This window comes from Dermacentor albipictus, chromosome 9 (assembly GCF_038994185.2).
Source record: "Dermacentor albipictus isolate Rhodes 1998 colony chromosome 9, USDA_Dalb.pri_finalv2, whole genome shotgun sequence".
Lineage (NCBI taxonomy): Eukaryota > Metazoa > Arthropoda > Arachnida > Ixodida > Ixodidae > Dermacentor > Dermacentor albipictus.
This window is the reverse complement of record NC_091829.1, coordinates 64,939,692-64,960,564: the sequence shown is the minus strand read 5'-3', so window position 1 is coordinate 64,960,564 and position 20,873 is coordinate 64,939,692. Positions and strand designations below refer to the sequence as shown.

Below are 20,873 nucleotides of genomic sequence, written 5' to 3'. Positions count from 1 at the left end.
AATGTAGCGAACCCACTTTAGGTCATGAATCAGGGACCTCAAAGAGGTGCGGCATTAATGCTAATGAATTTCTCTCGCATTTACAGAGAAATTGCAACTGACACTGCGATCAGACAGCCACCACAGTAATGACGATTAGTCATGAAGCAAAAAGCATGCGATCAGTAAAAGGACTTGCCTAATCTTCATGTTTGGAATTTCAAGCTTTCTTGACATTATTTTTATTACACTTTCTCTTTCCCAATTTCTAAGCATTCGTAGCTTTCTAAACACAGAAACACAATTCGGCTCTCCCATATACACATAATTGTGAACCGTTGCATTGCATATATGTGCAATATTTTGTTGAAAATAGTAAGTTTCGCAAAGCCGCAAACTCGCCTGAAATCAGAAGGACAAAGTTTAGACAAATCCTGCCGATCATTCCCATGCTGGCTGAAACATATGTGCGGATCCCATACAACAAATAAAAAGTGTGTTGCCACAGGTAAACGCAGTGCTCTTGTGCTAGGTCCAAGATGTGCACCAGACAGAAATGCTACAAACGGAAAGTGTGCTAATGGCGAAGGACCGTAATGCAGTCAGCAGGAAAATAACGTTCACAAGAACGTCTTCCAACAAATAGTGCGGCGATACCTTTTACGGCATGTCTTACGACAGCTTAATATCCCAGCTCATGTCCTGTGCAATGGTGGCAGCTACACACTGGTTTCCACTGGCACAAGGAATGTTCACGAAAGTATGATTACATTTACTTTGAATGTTGATGCCTGTGCAAAGTAACTTCTTTGTTCAGCACATGATGCTGTGGAAATTCATAAAATGCAACTAATGTCACTGTTTCGCCAGACTGCGTAACTTGTGACCCTGCATTATGAAGATATGCAATGAGTAGATTGAACAGTTTTAATATTGATGACACATTTTGGCTCGTTAATTAGTCAGAAGTCTCCAAAGTGATGAAAGTTGCTACCATTTATCACACAGCACAACACCAGTTGCAGTCAGAGGATGACCGTGTCCCAAAAGAGCCAACCTGGCTTCCCCAGCGGTGCACAGCGACACTGATGCAGCAACGGACATGGCGATGGTTTGTGGGCGTCAAGCTGATTCCTGCCTCTTTACCCTTTTAAATGTAGTAAGAACTTGGTTACGCTACACCACCAGACGATATGAGATGTAACGTCCTGCAGTTTCACTAGGCCGGATGATCTTCACGACCTGGAAAATAATTGAGAAGTGAATGAAAGACTAAACTAGTGTATTATTTGCAGACTAATATGCAAGGATTACACATAAATATTACTTCTAATTAAATTTTAGTAATTTTGCAATTGATCTGAATAACACTCACTGCGATTCAATTATATTTTTCAGTAACCAATTATATGCAACCAGTTACTTTATTAACAAGACAAGCTGTATCACGCAACAAAACTTTTAGCACTTAAATATGGCAGGAACTACAGTAGAACGCCCATGGCCATGCCATGCTGCAGCCTCGCAAACCTAGGCGTTTAGTATCTTCATGGTTATATTGCGCTCAGTTTTACACAGACGATATTAAGGAAGGACAGGACGTGGACAGACGTAGTGCAAACTACCAACTTGTATATATCGTCTGTGTAAAACTGAGCGCAATATAACCATGAACGTTCACCAACTAGCCCCCTTCATTGCTTTACTAAACGTTTAGTATCTGTTTCATGTTAACACTGATGGACTGATGTTGGCTGATGAATTGAACAGGTGCTGCTACGGCTTGATAGCAATGGCCACTTTGCATGTTGATGCCACGAGATCATCCCAGGACAATGTTTCCAGCTTTTTGCTAACGAGAGGGTTTTCTCTGAGCCCCAGCAACAATGAAGTGCTGCCCGCCATAAAGAATCCAAGCACGGATAGCACAGCGTTGAGTAACGACAATCATAGGCGCAATGTGCTCATACAATATAACGCTGCCCTTCCTTTCAGCATGCACATCTAGAGAGCTTTCCGTGTTGCTACTGCCATCTTGACAAGAAAACAAGGGAAGGTGATCGCTAAACACTTTTAAGAAGCAATTGCTAGTGTTGATCATTGCGTGATGAATTGCAAGAATTCCACAATGTGTGAAGGATTGCAGAGGATGAACTGAAAGAGCCAGGTCAGCTAGTTCTATTTACTGTATTTGCGCAATGTTAATAAACATTTGGAGGGAAGCACTGCAGAAGTAACTGACTACTTCTTAGCAATTCCTCTGACTTTCTTGGGGTAGTAATTGGCAACCTTTTTTTCTGTAATGCATATAAGTCTGATTATTTAATAGCTCTGAAATATAATAGGGAGCTTCAGATTTTGTGCACCTAAACAACCAAATTAACGTACCAAAAGCTTGAAACAAAAGATTTCATCAAATATTTTCTGTACCAATCCAGAGGATGCAGGAAGTTTTGCAAAACGAAAATGTGCCGGCCACCTGACTTTAGCAGAATGCTGCAAAATATATCTACCATGCATTCCAAATTAGTAGACAGCCCTATCATAGACATTTCACATGGCACAACTCGCATTCCCCCAAGTTGTGCAAGGAGCTGTCATACCTGTCCTCTTTTGAGCCCAAAGTACCTCGCCACAGGGTCTCCCGCCTGGATCCTCATCAGGTGGTTTTCCTTCAGCTTGCTGTATTGCAGGGGTCAGTCAAGGAAAAATCTATGCGTACACTATGCTGACAATGTGATGGGACCACAAGTTCACACAAAAGTTGTCCCAGCCCTACAATCCTGCTTAACTCTTTTCATACTGTAGGAAATGACAAAAATGTACAAATTTTCCCAGAAATGTGGCACGCAGGCAAGCCCATGTTTTCGGTGTGAGGATTCAAGTAGTCAACAATACCTGGGACTGGGCACAGGCCACCTAGTGTCAACAACTGTAACTACAAGCATATTGATGGATGTACTCATCAACTGTTCACATTGCAAGGCACTTCTGTTCATGATGACTATACTCATAAACGGTACAGAAAGGGCTAAGATGAATTCTGATGATTTATTTCTGTGGTAGAGGAACAGCTCAACATAACACAGCAATAAAAAATTGGGTGTAGTTTAGCTCTCGTTAAACCTAGTGGAGCAGCGATAGCTACAGACCCACGGCTGCGCTCAGGCTTCGCTTGTAGTTAGACATGTTGTTATTAAACTTAGTGCTGGCCGACTTCTCCCCATCCATACTGTGGCCGCAACTATGGCTGAGGCGAATGCGAGCTCTCCCCTTCCATACTCCCGGTTATCACAGCTGCTGAGTGCGGGGTGTGACGACATACAGAGGGCGCAGCAAGCGCCCTACGGCAGGAGCGGTGGCCGCACGGCGACCGCGACGAGCCGAGTTACTGGAGAATCTAGGGCCGTGGTGTGACATCCCAGTGTGGCCACGGCTCAAAGTGCGGTGACAGCAAAGAGGCAAAAACCTGGCGTAATGTAGCTTTCACTACAAAAAGTAATTCGCTAAGTAACACATGTAGGAAGCAAGACATAATCACACAACAAATTCAGCTAAAAAAATTAAAGACCAGCAGACATTAACAGTACCTCCGACTCTAAACTAAATTATGCGGCAGCAGGAGGCTTTCACAAGGAACGCCACCATCTCTTCAAAAACATTGAAACACAATGCAATGCGATAGCATGGCGGTTAGAGTGTGCAGTTCCTAGCTGTGTGTTCTTGTTTGTAGAGGTATGGGTTCGAATAGTACCAGTGGCAGTGGGCAAGTATTACTGCTCTTTGCCCTACACTCTAAAAAAGTTTACACTGATTTCAAGCTCATCTTGCCCCAAAACAATAATCCTTACTATTTTGCACACCTTTCTTGAATGCTGTGTGTCCACTACAGCTAGGTTACAAACAGCATGTACATTATCAGCATGTCATAGCATTCTTGAGAAAAAAGTTGCAAGCACGAGGTTTTCAAGAATGCAAACGAAAGCAATGCAGACGATGACTGCACTTTTAGGGAGACAAGTACAACAGAACGCTCATGCAAGCAAAACACATGAAGAGCAAAAGGATACTATCGCGCAAGCAGTTCAGTTTTCTCCTCCGGGGTGAGGACCACATGTTCTGGCACAAGCTGTAGATCAGAAAAGGAAGAGAGAAAGTGTCAACAAACCATTCTGAAGTCAATCATGGGCCTACGAGATACTACGTATTCCTTTTTCAGTATGGCTATACCAAGATCCCATAATCTACGTCTCCAGTTTTCCATCATCACCATTGTTATCATCAGCCTATTTTATGCTCACTGCATGATGAAGGCCTCTCCCAGAGATCTACAATTACTCCTACCTTGCATCAGCCGACCCCACGCTAGACTAGGTTCAGTTGTCAAACTCTCCGTAGGCGCCGTACATCGCGGGTGCCCCCGTGTCTTGGTTTGCCGCCAGAGGGCGGGAGCACCGCAGGTAGTTCTACGCGGGCGCAGCTCTGCGTTTGCGAAGGGGCTCGGGTTCTCCGACTTCGCAGCTTACGTATTCAGCAAGTGTTTTCACCGATGCGTCTTTAAATGTTTGTATAGGCTCACATTTAAGAGAGTGACTAAAAAATTTTACGTAGCTCTGAAACTGCTGCTGCGCTGCCCCAGAGTGCGCCGTGGATTCCTTAGTCCAGGGCCGCAGCAGCCCTGGCCGTCCACTGCGCTCTATTAATCAGCTGTTGCTGATTAATAGCTGTAAATAGCTGATTAGTACTTGTAATCAGCTGTTGCTGCTTAGTACTAATTAATTATTAATGCGAACGCATGGTATGACTCATGAGGCGATGTTAGCGCGAACACACGATGGTCCAAAAAAGTCACAGGAGCCCAAGCGAACCAATCGAGGCAGTTCACGACGCCAGTTAAGGCAGCGTGGATTAAGGCAGAGTGAATTAGGTGAAGTTAATTAAGGCACAGTTAATTAAAATAGAGTTAAGGCGCTCGAACTCACGACCATTGGGGGAATCTTTCGAACTCGCGACCGTTGGTGTCAATTAGCGCGATGTTAATTAAGGCCCAGTTTGTAAGATATAGCTAAGGTGCTTGAACCCACAACCTTTAGTGGGAGTCCAACACACGCGTTCATTAAGGCGAAGTTAATCAGGTAGAGCTAATTAGGGTGCAAGTTTAATTACGACTGAGTTCATTACGACACTCTAACCCACGGTCGTTAGTGAGAGCTGAAGCCTCGACCTTTGGTGGTGGCAGTGAATTACCTAACGAGGTGAAAAAGTTAATTATTAAGTTAAGTAATTCACTACCAATTAATTGAACTATTCATTAATGATTATATATATATATATATATATATATATATATATATATATATATATATATATATATATATATAGAGTGATTGAAGCTTTCTTTATCGAAAAGAAAGGAAGCATGTGCGTCAGCGACCCGTCAATATCTTTATATATGGCTGAAAAGAAATATTTAACTAGTGCGCTTCCATATCAATCTTGATGTGATTGTGTCCTTGCGTATAAGACGGGTATATAAGTATGTGGTGTACCTCCGAATAAAAACAGTTGTAAGTGGCGCTCTGTCCCGTCCCCTTCCTTGTGTCGTGTGTGTTTTCGCGCCTAGTAGCCAAGATGAATTGTGACCAACTCGCCCAACAAGACGTCCTTTTAAGCTATATCTCAGCACCTGTAAAATGCACTGATTGTACACTTCCTTTTCAACGATAATGCTAAGCTTCCAGTCAGGAGCTACACGGCATGAAACCGTATATTTGGTCACCGGCCCTCCAAATTCAACAAGACTGTTTTTCTAATTAATTTTTATGATTGCCTGAAAATTCAAGAAATTTTAAGGCTAATTACATATAAGCTAAACCATCGGCGACAACTTATTTGCATAAAAATTTAGTGGTTAGGACAAGCAGCAAATCGCCGAAGAATTGACGCTGTCCTTTTCCACAAGGTTATATAGCGGCAAATATCATGTGGCTTAAACAAATATAGTGCTTGCTAAAGACACGTGAAGAATCTCAAGTGTGCAGAAATTAAAAACAAATAAGAATGTGAACTGCTTCGAACTGAAATCAACAGCAGCGCAAGGCAAGTGAAAGATTCTGCTAGGGTCACTCTACTTCTGCAAACAACGCTTCCATTGAAGTTGCCAGTGGCGCCCTCTTGAATGCGATGTTAACTGTGCCAGAGGAGCAGCCGAGTAAGCTCACTGCCCCCTTCTAGTACACTGCAGCGCCGTGTTGTCAGCTCGACGTCCCACTTGCCATCCTGTCGATAGATGCTCCATGTTTGGTGGACTGACACAACAAATGCTATGGTGTCGTGACCATAAGATGAGTTTACATGAATAAATACGACACTGGGGCTTCGTTTCAACAGTACGATTTCTCAGCAGTTTCTTGCAGCCTTCTTAGCCATTAGTAAGGGCCCTTACGATTGGTCACCTGCGTCGCATCGTCTGCTCAGTGTCTATTTGACGTTTGCTCGCCACCATCATCATGTGCTACACTATAGCAAAGTATTAAACTAACCCTTTCACCATCACTGACATACCGATGCGGTTTTGCATTTCTGTCTCACCATGATTTTTATTTTTACATTCTTTTTGTCAGATAGGAAAGCATTGAGCACACCAAGAAAGCATTTGCTATTATCCATGATGTTTTTTATTTGTACACAATAAAAAATTAAACCGTTGTGAACATCTTATAATATCCAAGAAAAATCTGACACTGGGGGTGCGTTACCTCTGCAAAAACAAGACACTGAAAAAGTTAATGATGCAGTAAACAATTAGGCCTTTATAGCCTTCCACATCATCAGCACATCACCAGTGCTGCTGCTGTTGCACCATCGGCTAATTGGAAATCAAACCACTTTTACGGCTCAGTACTGCCTCTGTAGCAGTGTCAAAAAAAAAAAAAGAAGAAGATGAAGAAGCTGCTGATCTCAATAATACTAACGACAAAACATACTTAATGCTGTGCCTCAGCACGAGATGAAACTAGGCGATGACGGTTTTTTATTATTTATTTCTTGCTGTCAGGGTGGAGCACCAGTAAAAGACGCAAATTCGGATCGAAGTGGTTGGTCTGGAATGTATGGGCACTGCCATGTTGCTACATAATCACAATTAGGGTGGCTGTTACGGTTACTGGCGATAGCTGCCACAGTAATTTCAGTCATTTGCAGTATACAGCGTGTATACACAAAAGGCCTAACATGTTGCATATTGCTGTACTGTATTGTGTACGAAGCAAACATAAATCTTTTCAATCCTACTAATAATGAGACGGTTATGCCCGGAACTATATTCCCCTGCACAAGGTTATTGCCTCTGTACACCTCCTACATTCAGCAGTGCTGCAAGTTACTCGTGAGAGGGTACAGTACTGGTATGGAGTGCCTCATCCATAACACATCCTTGTTCATTCCAGTGTTTGAAGAGGGCTATGCTTCACAGTTTTCAGATTTGGGAGCACAACTGTACTATTGCACTGCAAATTGTGAACTTGCTTACCTCATGCTCCGTGATGTTGATGAGCAACTCCGATTCCAGAAAGTGCTCCAGAATGTACTTGGGTGCCATGTCTCCCAGGGCCTGCAGAGCAAAGAAGTACGGCAAAGGAAGAGGAAGTTGAATGTTTGACTGGAGGGGGCGTACCATTATCCTGCAATACAGAGCCTACGAGAAATCCCATGTCGACTGTGCAAGATTATTTTTACCCTTGTGGGTTTTTTTAGCCATTTCTGGTCAATTATTCCAGTAGGAATCATAATGGTTTACAGGGAATATCAGACAATGCAAGAAACAACTGACAGAACTATTTTCAGAAATGTAAAACATTGTTCTTGGGCAGTGGATGAGATATACACACACAAAAAGCACCAACTACCAGACATCGAGAAAAACAACCGACAATACTACTTTCTGAAATGTGAGCACCAGCAAAACATTGTTCTTGGGCACTAGACGAGACATACGAAGGAACACACACACACACAAAGAACCTAATTCAATGATGCAAAAGAGAGCACTAATGAAATTTTCACACGCACACAACGCAAGACAGGTGGCTTGAACGTGCTGGTTCATCTCCACTGCAACAGCTTTGCCTCAAACAGGTACATTTGAGGAGAATATTAGGCAGGAGCAATAAAAGAAGACAGCACATGAACTCTTGAGGCACACTTTATCAGAACTAAAGGTTCCATGTGTGTCAATGACATCTTGATGTCCTTATATTCCTGAGATGCACCTGTTTGAGGTAAAGCTGTAGCAATAGAGATAAACCATCACTGTCTCACCATCTGCCATCTGCTGCATTGCGCTATGCTTTCTCTTTTGTGTCATTAAATCAGTTTGTGCTTTGCGTGTCCATCCTTCCCTTTGTATGTTTCATCTACTGCTCCAGAACAATGTCTAACAAACCACCAACTTGCCTAAGAAGAATTCCTATTAAGCTTCAGCAAAGCTAATTAAATAATTTGCCAACTAGGTGCCACAACTATAAAGGCTGTCCTTGAAATTTGGAAATGCCCATGTGTCACATAACGCTGCGCTCTATTTTTGAAGCCTGCTGCCTAATTCAGGTAACCTGCTGCGACGAATGGACCAAATGATCTTCGAATAATTTGAAGCCATATTTCACACCATTAGGATTGTGGATTGAGAAAACAGAAAAGCCATGTACTGCTTTTAACACCTTGAGGCTTGATGCAAAAGCGTCAAATCACCCATTGAGAAGAAAAGCCGACATCTGTCATCTGTAGGAGTGAAACGGCACCTAATTTCCCATTGGCTGCGACGCCACATCATGAGCAGGCAAAAGGGAACACCTGCTGCTGCGGTAACATACCAACTGTTGCGTGAGGGGAGAGAACATTGCTGCGACGCCATGTCACCCTCGCTCTCAGAAGGTTGTGTCCTTCGTGCATTCCTTGTCTGTGCAATCGCTCACCTGCACTCTAAGTGCACCTTGGTAAGGCCAAATAAAAATGCGCCAAGCATCTCAACGCGCTCACTTGCCCGCGAGGAGTTCATAACTCAAAGGACCACTCACTGGAGTTCAATTGGGCATTAATGCTTTCGCATTCACAAATCATAAGAAGTGCTTAGGTGTCCTCGAATTTTTGTGGCAGCTCACATGAAAAACTTTCCATTCACCCCTCAAAAAACAACACTGGAACTTTTTTCTTTATTTTCCCCCTGACATTTGTTGCTAGATGCATGTAATATAAAATTTTCACTTCATAAAAAGAATCCAAACCTGAAAGAGTTAAAGCAACAGAGAAAAGCAACTTTAGCTTTATTAGTAAATTACCCTTCTGCACCAAAACAGCTTCTCTTACCACATAATAAGGCTTGGTTTACCACAAATGAGGCACCAGCTTGCCGTGACATCTTGGATTATGACAGTGCCGACTTGGGCTCAGTTATTTACTCTGGTTCACAAGATGGACTGCGCCATCTTCCAAATGAACCAATGACTGAATTTGGCAAGTTATGAGAACTTCTGCTAACTACACCACAACGTCCCAGATATGAGAAGACGTGTCGCTGCAACACAAGGGGTACAGGAGCCTTAAATGCCCTTAGACATGTGTTGTACTTCTCTTTTGCATAGGCATTTCATCAACAATCTACTCTTGACAATCAAACATCATTTTCGTACTCATGCTGCAGACATATTAACATGCATTATCTGTTTGAATGTGCGTGCTGTATCTATCACTGATTTATTGCGACACCCCTATGTAATGCCCATATGGGCCTTTAGGGTACTTGAATAAAAAACAGTTGCAGGCAACAAGGCCACACTCATGTCGCGCACTAGAGCTGCTACCTCGCTAATACAAACAAGCTTCGTGTCATTTAGATCTCGACACTGCATTGAATATGTACGCTTTTCTGAGAAGAGGCTGCCAGAATCCAGCTGGTGGGGGAACTCGAGGCTGCAGTCAGCACCTATCTTTCATATTTGTACATCTTTTCTGACTTACCAAGCCTTCTCCAACAATAAGTGTGTCTGTACTGCTATTGAGGAAGCACAACTTACTAATACGGCTTAAGATTAATCTTAGTGTCTCTTCAACCTCCTAAGACTCAAACACAGCTATGGGATATAATCACTTTTCAAGCTAGTTATTGTGTAACGGCATGTTACGAACATGAAAGGAATTTGTTTATTCAAATATTACGGTTAGGTGCCAAACACTGCATCTCCATGTACGTGGAAGATCTCATGTTTTCTGTGGTAAAAACTGCATTCCATTGCTTAAACGCTAAGATGAAGATGGAACAATGAAGACTGCCATGGTGCTGCTGCATCCTGAATTTTCATGCAATCTCGAGGAACTTGAAACACACTTCAAGGTCGCATTCTGCCGTCTGTGATAACACAGAGGTCTAGAGGAATTTAGTGTCCAATGGTCTAGAGAAATTTAGTGTCCAATTTCTCTAAAACGTATGGCACGAATATAAGTAAACCCCTTCAGTACAGTTGCGCATGCACCAGACTTCATATTTGGGATGAATATTTTGAGTGATCACTTCCGTGTTAATCTTAAAAAAGACTGAAGGCAACGTGCAATATAATGTGCACGGGGTCTCGGGAGGTTAAAAAAAACACACGGAGACGTACACAAGCAACGAATTAGCAAAGCGAGTTGACCATACCTGCTTGGCTGATGGCGTCATGCCTGCCTGCACAACAATGATGGCACGCGTAATGTTCTCCTCTTGCATCCGCTGGCAATATGTTTTGATCGTCTTGATGCCAATTTTGGGCTCATCAGGAAAGAACACGAACATTTGATCTGTGAAAGTAAACAGAAGTGGCATTAGAAGAAAGTCGATATAGGAAAAAAGTCGTGCCCACAGGTGCAGTTGAAGGCAAGTAACAAATCAGGGAGGGTACATTCACTGTGAATTGCCTTACGTATGTTGCGCCAAATCAGCTTTCAAATGGCCACTAATAATCTCTTGCTCTTGACATAACTAGACTATGACATTTCGGGCTGGTGACGCTGACGTGACAGTCTGGCCTGCTACACCGCGCCGACTATCGAAATGATAGGAAGCAGACTTTTGTAAGGTAATCGAAATGGCGAAACGAATATGCGATGTGCTGCCGTGTATACTGCATACATACATCACTGCGCTGCTCATTCAACAGTGCTTCATGCTTCATCGATGGTGGAAAGCACCAGTATCCACGTAGTACTGTGTTGTCATTGCTTATTGCGTTATGGCCCGGCAGCAACATTAAATAAGGAACTTTGACTCACCAGTAGGATCGTCATTGTGGGCAACGAGTACGATAAGATCGTTCCTCGCGGGCCTCCTCTCACTGAAATAAAAAAATATACATATAATAATAAAGTCGCGAAACGTAACGACGCACTGCAGAAAATTCGGGGATGCAGGAAGTTGACGTCTGGAAAGTACCGCTGTTTACCTCGGCTTGTCACCAAACTGCTGCTTGAACTGGTCCAGGGTCTGATCCAATTCATCTTGCGTCACCAGGTATCCTCTGTCGTGGCACAGCTAAAGAACACGCGAAACGAAATCGACGCGGAAGAATTAGGTTCGTATGCGAAACATCGTGCCCTGGGGGCTGCCATCTTGGCATTCCCCGGCACCGGCCGCGACGAAATGCACGACGATGAATGAGCGCCTCGGGTTGAATACCTGCATAATGGTTTTCCGAATCCTCCACAGCTTGTAGGTCTCGGCTTCGTCATCCATCGTTCACGGTGATGAGCTGTTGCCGTCAAACAAATCTTAACAGGCAAAGGCCAGCGAAATACATACACGCCACTCGCATAGACAAATAAGTAAGCAACCACTATGATTAACTGGACGTTCAGATGCAATGGTTTGCTTGAAGCAGAGAGGTAGAGCAAACAAAAAACCCACGTTTTTAACTGAAGTAATATTTTGTTTAAAAAATTAGGAACTTCTTAATTTTGTGCTTACCATTCCTATACTGCTACATGGCTTTTTTATTTTTTATTCAAATGTTTTATTGATTAAAAATGTTATGTACAAAAAAAAATGTCGACAAAGACATCATTGCCCCCCCCTCCCCACACCAACGTTCCCCACACACACACACACACAAAAGCTGCCTACAATCAAAGCCATACAAATTTGTCCTAAAGTGTCTCATGTCTTACACTTATAAAGGTTAATAACAAGACAGCTTATTTTTTTAACTATTACGTTTAAAATAGTTCGAGCAGAATTGTGGAGCTGCAGCACCATCGCCATCACTTGCGGTCGTCTGGTTTCTGTTTTGTGCCGTGCTAAACTTATTCAAAGAACAAGTATGAGTCTCCTAAGAAAGGTAAGAATACTTTCCGTCGGAGATACACCTGTAGTAATGTTTATGCACTCAGTGGTGCTCCTTCTTGCCCGATAAAACAGAACAGAACTTTTGTCTGCAGGCGATCAAACTCTGTCCGAGCCTCGCAGCGCGGACTCAAGCGTGCCGGTCTCTCCACACAAGTCGGTCCCTGCGCTACCCGCTCATACCGATCGTGATCGAGCAGACTGGCCGCGGAGAGCGGGCCTACGACATCTACAGCAGGCTGCTCAAGGAACGGATCGTGTGTGTCATGGGCCCGGTGAGTTGATGAGCTAGGCGCGCGCTCCTATTCAACGTGACGGTACGCGTGTGCCAAGTATAGGTCCACTTGAGACTTCCGCGGTCATTTGACGCAATCAACGCCGTCGGACATATGCGGGCCCCACTGCATTATATAATACAGGTCCCGCTCAAGTGAAAACTAACAGTTTATAGTTGTTTGCCTTAGGATTGCGATGTCTGACTTTTGTTTTTCTTTTTTATCCAGCATATGCTACTACGACTTCAGCGTTCAGTCTTGTAGTTCTTGTAGTTGTCGGCATAACTATCCTTGTTCACCGACTTTTGCTCAAGTAACTGAAACGGCTGAGGGTCCGCATGCCGAAGTATATTATTACTACTGGTTAACAACAACGTAAACTCCTGTGGTTCAATAACTGTTGTGTGTATATTGCTGGCAGGGATGAGCTTACTTTTTCTGTGTTGCAAGTTGTTCATTAGGACTGCGACAAATAGAGTCGTTAACACTGCATTGTGGCCGACGCATCCGCATTTGTCTATGCCACAGAGTTCGCAATGTTGGCAGCAATCGTGCCATTCTGCTCGAAGTGTATTGTTGGAAAACAGAGATAGCGACACAATAGAACCTTGTTATCACCTTGCTGTCTTCTCTGTTGTTCTGTTAAGGCCATTACCATTCGCCCTGCAGTTCACGATCTGGTTAATGCGAGTTCTGTGGCTGTGAAAAATCGACCCAGAAACTTCTGTGTGATGCCTGCTCCCCGCTCTTTCATTAGGGCAGGAAAGGCTGTGAACACATTCTGTGTAATACGTGCACCGTGTGGAACTCACTGCAACATGTGCATGTCACCACATTGACTTATGAAATGAATAGAATGTTACAGCAAGTCCTGGACTAGTTCACAGAGAACAAGTGAATCTTATGGACCTTCCATTCCAGCAGTGCAGCAGACTGATCTTTCTGGCAGTTAAGTTAGTGCTTGTTGGCCTACTTGCCCATCACAGTATCTTGATACACAGCCTAGCGCTGAGTTGTTCGTACATTCTTTGGCATGGTGCTGGGTTTGCAATAAAGCAAAAAAGAAACATTTTTTTGCCACAGCAAAAATACCACAGGTTACACGCATACCACATGGACAGCATGAATTACCTTTCTTGGCGATGTCGGGTAGAGCACACTGAGTGTGTATCACGGTTCCGTGTTTCTTTCAGACTTATCACTTCACTTTGCAACAGATGCTTGGTACTGGGACAAGACTTCCACAAACCAGTTATTGCAGAACCCCACTTCATTGAAGATATTGTGAAGTCATATAATGGTAGAGTATGACGTCATTGAGCAACTGCAATTTCTGAAAATGGATGCTGTACTTCCTGCAGTGGTTCACCAGATATGGCATCCTGTTGCCGATTGGGATGTAGGTTCTGTTCATGGGGCAGTATTCTTGGATGATCACTCTTGGAGACACTCTCGCGTGACTAGCGTCGAATGCATCATTGTCTATGAACAGCATTTTTTGCACACTGCCTCACCATAAGCACCGATGCATCTGGCGTCAGTCACGCGAAATCTCACAAGAGTGACAGTACCCGTTGTGGTTACTTAATGGCTATGGTGTTGGGCTGCTAAACACGAGGTCGCGGGATCAAATTCCGGTCACGGCGGCCGCATTTCGATGGGGGTCGAAATGCAACAACACCCGTGTAGTTAGATTTAGGTGCATGTTAAAGAACCAGAGATGGTTAAAATTTCCGAAGTCCCCAACTATGGTGTGCCTCATGATCAGATCATGGTTTTTGCATGTAAAACTTAAATGTGAAAGTATCCCGGGAAGCGATTGAAAGAAGCTATAACCTTGGTACACAGCAGCTGAATTCCTATAGAGGGAGGAAGCAAACATTCTTATGGGTGTACGCATATTAAGCACCCATATGCCTGAGAAATCTTGGCACATATTTAAGTCACCTATGTTGCTGAAATTAGAGATATTTTATTATGATGCTTTGGGAGACTAAGAAAAAAGCTTTAGGAGTTAACCTGGCAGTTAAACTATCAGCAGCTGCTTAGAGAATTGAGGCATCTCTTTCTGTTGCACTGTTACAAATTTAATTTAACTTTTGTGACCTCTTGCTAGAAATTTGAGACTGCAATAAAAAAGAAAGGGCTAGTCCCAACAAGCACTTACTGTTTCTTTTAAATGCAGCAAATTTCACACAAATTGCCTTGGTAGTTGACCAAGTGGAGTAAGAACTAAATATTTCAATAAATATCAGTCAATTGATTGATATAACATAATAGTACATGCTTCGACATCGCAGATCACGGATGAGATGTCAAGCCTGGTTGTGGCACAACTGCTGTTCCTACAGTCGGAGAGCAACAAGAAGCCTGTGCACATGTACATCAATAGCCCAGGTATGTACTCTTTGACATCTGTTTCACATTTAGTTTTTTCACAGCCTCGAAGCGAGTAGTCTTCCGAGTTGGAAGTGCATTCAAGCGTGAAATAATTCGAGGGAAGTAAGTGCCAAATGCAGTCAAGTTGATTACAGCTTAGTGGAAAACAAGAAGTTTCTGTGCATTAAAACGTAGAGGCCCGAAAATTGCTATGAGTGTTTAAAAGTTTCATTTCTGATTACTGTACTGTTGAACCTCGATATAATGAACAAGGATGTAACACTTTGTCCCATGTAGTGAAGTAAATAAAAATGCTTCTCGCAAATGTCAGCATGTAATGAATTTATACACTTTTAAAAAATATTGCACATAACGAAGGTATTTTCATGTCAGATGCGCCTTCATTATAATGAGGGTCCACTGTAATGATGTCACCAATAAGAAGGATCCTCTACCTTTGATGAGAGCATGGTTGCAACAAAGGAGAGAGATTGCACACATGTATAGAGATAGGAAAGACGTGCCTACACACAAGTTAATGATTGATTGCAACACCAAAGCAAGGAGCCTCGCAATGTAAGCACAGCTTTTGTGATGCAGGCACTGTGGCATACAGCTTTCCCTCAGGGGGGAGTCATCCATAGTTTATCTCACTGGCTAATGTGATAAACATATTTAAAAAAGACATGTTTCCAGTGGTAGGAAGTCTGAACCAATGTTTTAGTAACCAGTGTTCATGTTCAGCACGGGAACCTTCAGTGAGGTGCCCCACCTGCACCGTGGAAGGTATTGCAAACGTTGGGGCTTGTTGATGCTCCACGACAGTGACAGGCATAGTGAGACCACACGTACCAGACACAACTCCTCGCATTGTGAAGCGTACATATGAGCCAGCCATTCTGTCCACTTTGCTTGCTGCTTGCTGAACATATGCCTGTCCAACATCTTAGTCTTAGTGGTGCATGCATTTGCACGTGCAGGTGGGTCGGTAACGGCGGGTCTAGGCATCTACGACACAATGCAGTACATCATGCCACCCATCGCAACCTGGTGCATTGGCCAGGCCTGCAGTGCAGCCAGCCTGCTGCTGTGTGCTGGCACACCAGGAATGCGCCAGTCCCTGCCAAACTCGCGCATCATGGTCCACCAGCCGTCTGGGCACGCTGCCGTGAGTGCATCTGTGACAGTCGCACAGAGCTGAATGTGCCTAGAAGAGTCTGTAAAGTTTATTCGTGTTCAAAAGTTTCTACACATTACAAGTTTTTCTGCCTACTTTTCCGAGTTTGGCTTGGCTGCTTGGCTGCTAGGTCGGTCACTCCTTCGGTGGATATATTCGTAGGTATATATACGAAGGTTATATGAAAGTTCCCGCGAAGTAGCTTATGTACTGCTCTGGATGTGAACCTCTGTTCTCTGTAACAAAAGAATTAACTTGGTAATGAAACCTGCACCTATAATATAGACTCACAGGCATCTCTAAAGCACATCGATCTGTTAATGGAACTGTTAATTATATTTGACGCATTCTTTGATTTACTTAAATTTCTTTGGTTTGGCCACTCGCTATGTGCCACTGGGAGTGTGCTCGTTCTTGGCCAATCCTTCGGAATGGGAATGGCCCACTATGACACGAGAGATACAGCATCCCTATACGTTGCTCGATACGGATTCTACTTTTGTGTACGTACATCCGTCATCGATATTCTTCTCTCAACAAGCATCATATGTTGCCTTCGTCCTCGTGATATCGCTGCGTATACGTCTTGCACTGGGCATCCACCTGATTCGGAGGTTGCATTTCGGCATAGCTTGTGAACGATGCAGTGCGTAAACACAAAAGACTGCATCGCAATAAGTTGTGACATTGGTGGTGGATAAATTAGCATCCTATGAGATACGCACTGCATAGGATGAAAATAAACAAAATTGTATGCATTGCCATCAGCTGCAAAGCATTTAGTTAAGCACATAGATTTGAACATATGCGTTAGATCTGCATATTTTTTTGTTTTGATGATGATGGTCCAACCTACTAAAGCAAGCAGATGTGCATGCTTGTTCCACCCGCCTGTCTTCTTTTGCTCAAAACAGTAGCAGTGGAATGAAGCATTTCTGCAGGTGGAATAAACAAGGTACACAAAGTTTGTGACAATCAACAGAATGGAAAATGAAGACAAGCCAAAGGAACTGTATCATGAAGTACTGACTAATAACTGAAGGTGTTTTTTGGGGGGGCTGACAAAGCAATAGATAGTGTTAGCATACTACGGACGAAATCATAAGCTCATTGCCATATAAAGATGGCAGAACACAGCACATGATTATGACTACAAAAGGAATGTTGTTTAATACTTTACGGGCAAGTGTTACTAAAGAGCAACAAAGATATGCTATGTTCCTGGCTTCAGTGGTATCACATTGGTAATGTAGAGCAAATGCAATGTACAGCTCTGTTTCACATCCAACAAGCACCCTCTGTACTAGTTCCACGCAAAGCCATAGGTAGCTTGTGGTTAAACTTGCTCAGGCAACAAACCTAATCTGTAAAAGATTCTGCAAAATTTGTTCACTTTTCATTGAATGTTCATATTCTCGGTGTATTTTGCACATTTAGATGAAAAGTGATCATTCCTTTCAGGAACTTTTATGTCCATTCCTTAGAGGGTTAAAAAAAGAGCAGCAAAGTTACACAGCTGTCTGCACACTGACTTTACAGTTCACCGTCAAGGAATGTAATTACTGTGTTAGTGCTAAAAATGGTGTGCTTACGTGAGCATAGCCCCCTTTTGTTAATTGCATGTGCTTCAGCAATCAGGCAAGCAGTCTAGACCTATTACCTTGCACTAGGAAAGGTATGTAAGGCCACTTGTCCTGGACACTATCTCTTAAATAGGTTCATATCAATGTTGAAGGCTAGTTACATATAGTATGCCACCACACTGATGCTTGTGACACTAGTTGATTTCTTTGTCTCCCTGGCTGTGAGATGCTGCATGTGATGCAATACGAGTGTTCGCCAAATCTACCATGACGGCCGAAAACAGTCAGTCACAGGACGCATTTGTTACCAAGAGGCAAAGAAAGGCTGCACCACAGTTGAGGATTTTGCAACCTCAAAGCATCATATGACAATGTGTTACCAGAGCCAACGACTCGGAGAAAGGGCTGTTTGTAAAATGAAATTGATCTCTCCCTTGTAATTTTGCATTTTCTTTTTTTTCATGCTCAGAATCTGTGTTGCATTTGCAATTTGATGCAAACCTAGAGAAGTTGTATAGATCTGCAAATTTATTTATTACAATATTCATTTAATTATATGTGGTCACACTTATAAGGCGAGGGTGCAGTTAGAAACCCATTAAATTAAGTTAAGCATGCACATTAATATAAGGCAATATAGAGTAGCAGATGGGTTATTCAGGTTCAGCAGGGTTTGCCCGAAGTACTGAATTACTAACACAGCCAAACAAAAAATTGCAACCATGAAATCGGGGCGAAGGGAGCTTCAACCGTGCACGTTTATATGGAAATTGTGCCTTTAAGTGTGGCTTCACGGCAGTGCAATTTTCGCCTGGTAGTGTGGAGAAAGGGCTGTTTGTAAAGTAAAGTTGATATCTCTCTCCCTTGTATTGTGCGTCTTCTTTTGCCTGCTCAACATCTGTATTCTGTATGGCATCACGCCCCGCAATGCCATAAAGCCACACTATAAGGCAAAATTCACGGTGCTGCAAAGCCACACTTAAAGGCAAAATTTGCGTAAAAGGTGGGGGGAGGAGGGGGGGGAGTGACTTCAAGGCTAAGTATTCTGGGAAAAATCATTGCCTTATAGTTGAATAAATACGGTATTTTATGCGTGCATGTGACACACACACACACAGACATGTCACACACACATAGTTCATCTTTTTTCCCTTAACTGTGTTTAAAACTGCTGTCTTGCATGTATAACACAGGGTCAGGCAACGGACATCCAGATTCATGCTGAGGAGATCCTGAAGTTGAAGAGGACCATCAACATAATCTACGCAAAGCACACCAAGCAGCCCCTGGAGACCATAGGTGAGCCGTTCTTGTGTTTTGCTTACAAGTGAGGTCTCCTGTCTACTGATGTGTTAGTTTTGTGTCCACCTCAAAGCCAAATTTTGTAAGCCATTTGCATTTCTCTTCGAGTGGTGTTCAAATACTTTTTGTCGCATCTGCTCCTAAGTTCATTGTCTTGTACCTTGTCTTGGGTGATTCTTGTAAAAGGTTGATAATTTACCCACAGCCACAGACTGCATAAAGGCTCTTGAGTTATTGTGCTGATACGCATCAGTACTTATAGTCAAAATTGGCATACTTAGACCTGGATTCACATGGTGGACGTGAACATGGAAAAATCGGTCACATGACATATGAGTGCATCAGATCACTTAGCGGCTAGCATTTTAACGAGAGAGGAGAAAAACAGATGACAGCATGAACGAACTAACACTACTCTCTTCCCCCGAAGGATGGCTGATGGCAGACATGCTGGAACGCTGCTCTCTTTATTAGCATCAGTCGTGTCTTATTCGCTGCATGTGCTCGAATTCAATGAGTGGCTTTCAGTTGGATCGAAGATGGTTGTTGCCAGACTATGGTGTTTTACTATCACTATTTCTGTATTTCTCTAGAAAAATATTGATGGCAATTTTGCTTTCTGATGTGTCATGAATCATGTTGCGGAGGGCCAAGAGGACCCTGCAGGAATAGGATCATGTATGATCCCGACAGGCCATTTGCAAGGTCAAATTGCAATTCAATTCATCGTGTGAATCCAGCTAGAACTGTTGTGTTGCACACTCGAACCTATATGTCTTGAAGAAACTGGCCACTTGCAGCGTCTTCTTCATTCAACTAAGCTTCAACTCCCAAGACCAAATACAGTTGTAAATCATTGAAAGAAATTTTTGTCCCAGCACAGTTTGCATAACCTTTTCACAGCCCATTTTGCTAACTCCTGCTGCTGTTGTCTGAAAATGCAGAAAGCGCCATGGAGAGAGACCGGTTCATGAGTGCCATGCAGGCCAAGGAGTTTGGCATCATCGACTCCGTCCTCGAACACCCACCAACGATCGATGCGCCAACCGAGACAAGCTAGCCCACGTCAAGCTCGTCAGACATGCTTCTGTACATTTGCAACAATTTTCACACATTGAGAGCAGTAAAATGGAGAACACCTGTTCACAGCAGCCTTTCGTTTCTTGCCACGTGGCGGTAGTCACAGTGCTTTTGTAGCAACAACAGTTCCTGAAAACACAAAACTTAATGCTGAGGTTTCTAGAGAAAGATCTTGCACTGCAATTATTCGGCCACCGTGAGAAATCTTGGGTGGTGCAAAAATTTTTTTTCTGATTTGGTGCAGCTTCTTTGGGAAAGCCTGTGGTTGCTTCTTTTATTCTTCTTTTAAAGCTCACTTGCATTGCGATGCTTGCCTCATAATGTTTACTAGACTGCCAAACTGTTTAATCTTCACTGCAAGTGCATATTACCATGCAATTTTATGTGCAGAAATAATATCGGCACTAGATGACAGTTTGTGAATGGAAATGGCAACCAGGTCTGGTCAGTGTTTTTTTTGCCTTTTCTTTGATGTAACGTTTTCAAAGCAAATGGTAGCACTCAAGTGCTAAGTGAGATTAGTAATCATTGCTGCATTACACATTTTTAATGACAAATGAGGTTTAACAGGGCTAATATAATGAGCCACAACAATTTTGTTTTTACAAGCTGTGCAGACAAAGCCAACAAAAATCAGTGTAATGTGCATCAGTGCAGTGTACAGAAACAGAAGTGCCAGGCTTTCCTCTAGTATTCTTGGTGTGAATACTCTATGTCTGAAATTGCATGTG

The 20,873-nt window shown here is 43.0% G+C and overlaps 2 protein-coding genes across 2 annotated transcripts; one reads left to right on the top strand and one right to left on the bottom strand.

Moving 5' to 3' along the window:
- Positions 1 to 888: 888 nt before the first annotated feature.
- Polr2E (DNA-directed RNA polymerases I, II, and III subunit Rpb5) lies at positions 889 to 11,842 on the bottom strand. Its single transcript, XM_065456168.2, has 8 exons — positions 11,684 to 11,842; positions 11,451 to 11,539; positions 11,281 to 11,342; positions 10,670 to 10,809; positions 7,511 to 7,591; positions 4,050 to 4,108; positions 2,583 to 2,661; positions 889 to 1,221 (listed from the first exon to the last, which is right to left on the bottom strand). Exons 1-8 carry the CDS (start codon positions 11,738 to 11,740, stop codon positions 1,156 to 1,158), a joined length of 633 nt encoding a protein of 210 aa, XP_065312240.1. The 5' UTR covers positions 11,741 to 11,842; the 3' UTR covers positions 889 to 1,155.
- Positions 11,843 to 12,143: 301 nt separating this feature from the next.
- On the top strand, positions 12,144 to 20,208 carry ClpP (Caseinolytic protease proteolytic subunit). Its single transcript, XM_065456162.2, has 6 exons — positions 12,144 to 12,341; positions 12,442 to 12,621; positions 14,922 to 15,018; positions 15,981 to 16,168; positions 18,954 to 19,059; positions 20,007 to 20,208. The coding sequence occupies exons 1-6, from the start codon at positions 12,324 to 12,326 to the stop codon at positions 20,120 to 20,122; spliced, it is 705 nt and encodes a 234-aa protein (XP_065312234.1). The 5' UTR covers positions 12,144 to 12,323; the 3' UTR covers positions 20,123 to 20,208.
- The last annotated feature ends 665 nt before the right edge of the window (positions 20,209 to 20,873 follow it).

Bases quoted from the DNA above. Each gene is read 5' to 3' on its own strand.
- Polr2E (XM_065456168.2), bottom strand. From the start codon at position 11,740: ATGGATGACGAAGCCGAGACCTACAAGCTGTGGAGGATTCGGAAAACC. The intron at 11,540-11,683 runs GTATTCAACCCG...CGTGTTCTTTAG, and splicing joins TTCGGAAAACCATTATGCAG to CTGTGCCACGACAGAGGATA. The intron at 7,592-10,669 runs GTATGGTCAACT...TTTGCTCTGCAG, and splicing joins TGACGCCATCAGCCAAGCAG to GCCCTGGGAGACATGGCACC.
- ClpP (XM_065456162.2), top strand. The intron at 12,622-14,921 runs GTGAGTTGATGA...TCGACATCGCAG, and splicing joins TCGTGTGTGTCATGGGCCCG to ATCACGGATGAGATGTCAAG. The intron at 15,019-15,980 runs GTATGTACTCTT...TTGCACGTGCAG, and splicing joins CATGTACATCAATAGCCCAG to GTGGGTCGGTAACGGCGGGT.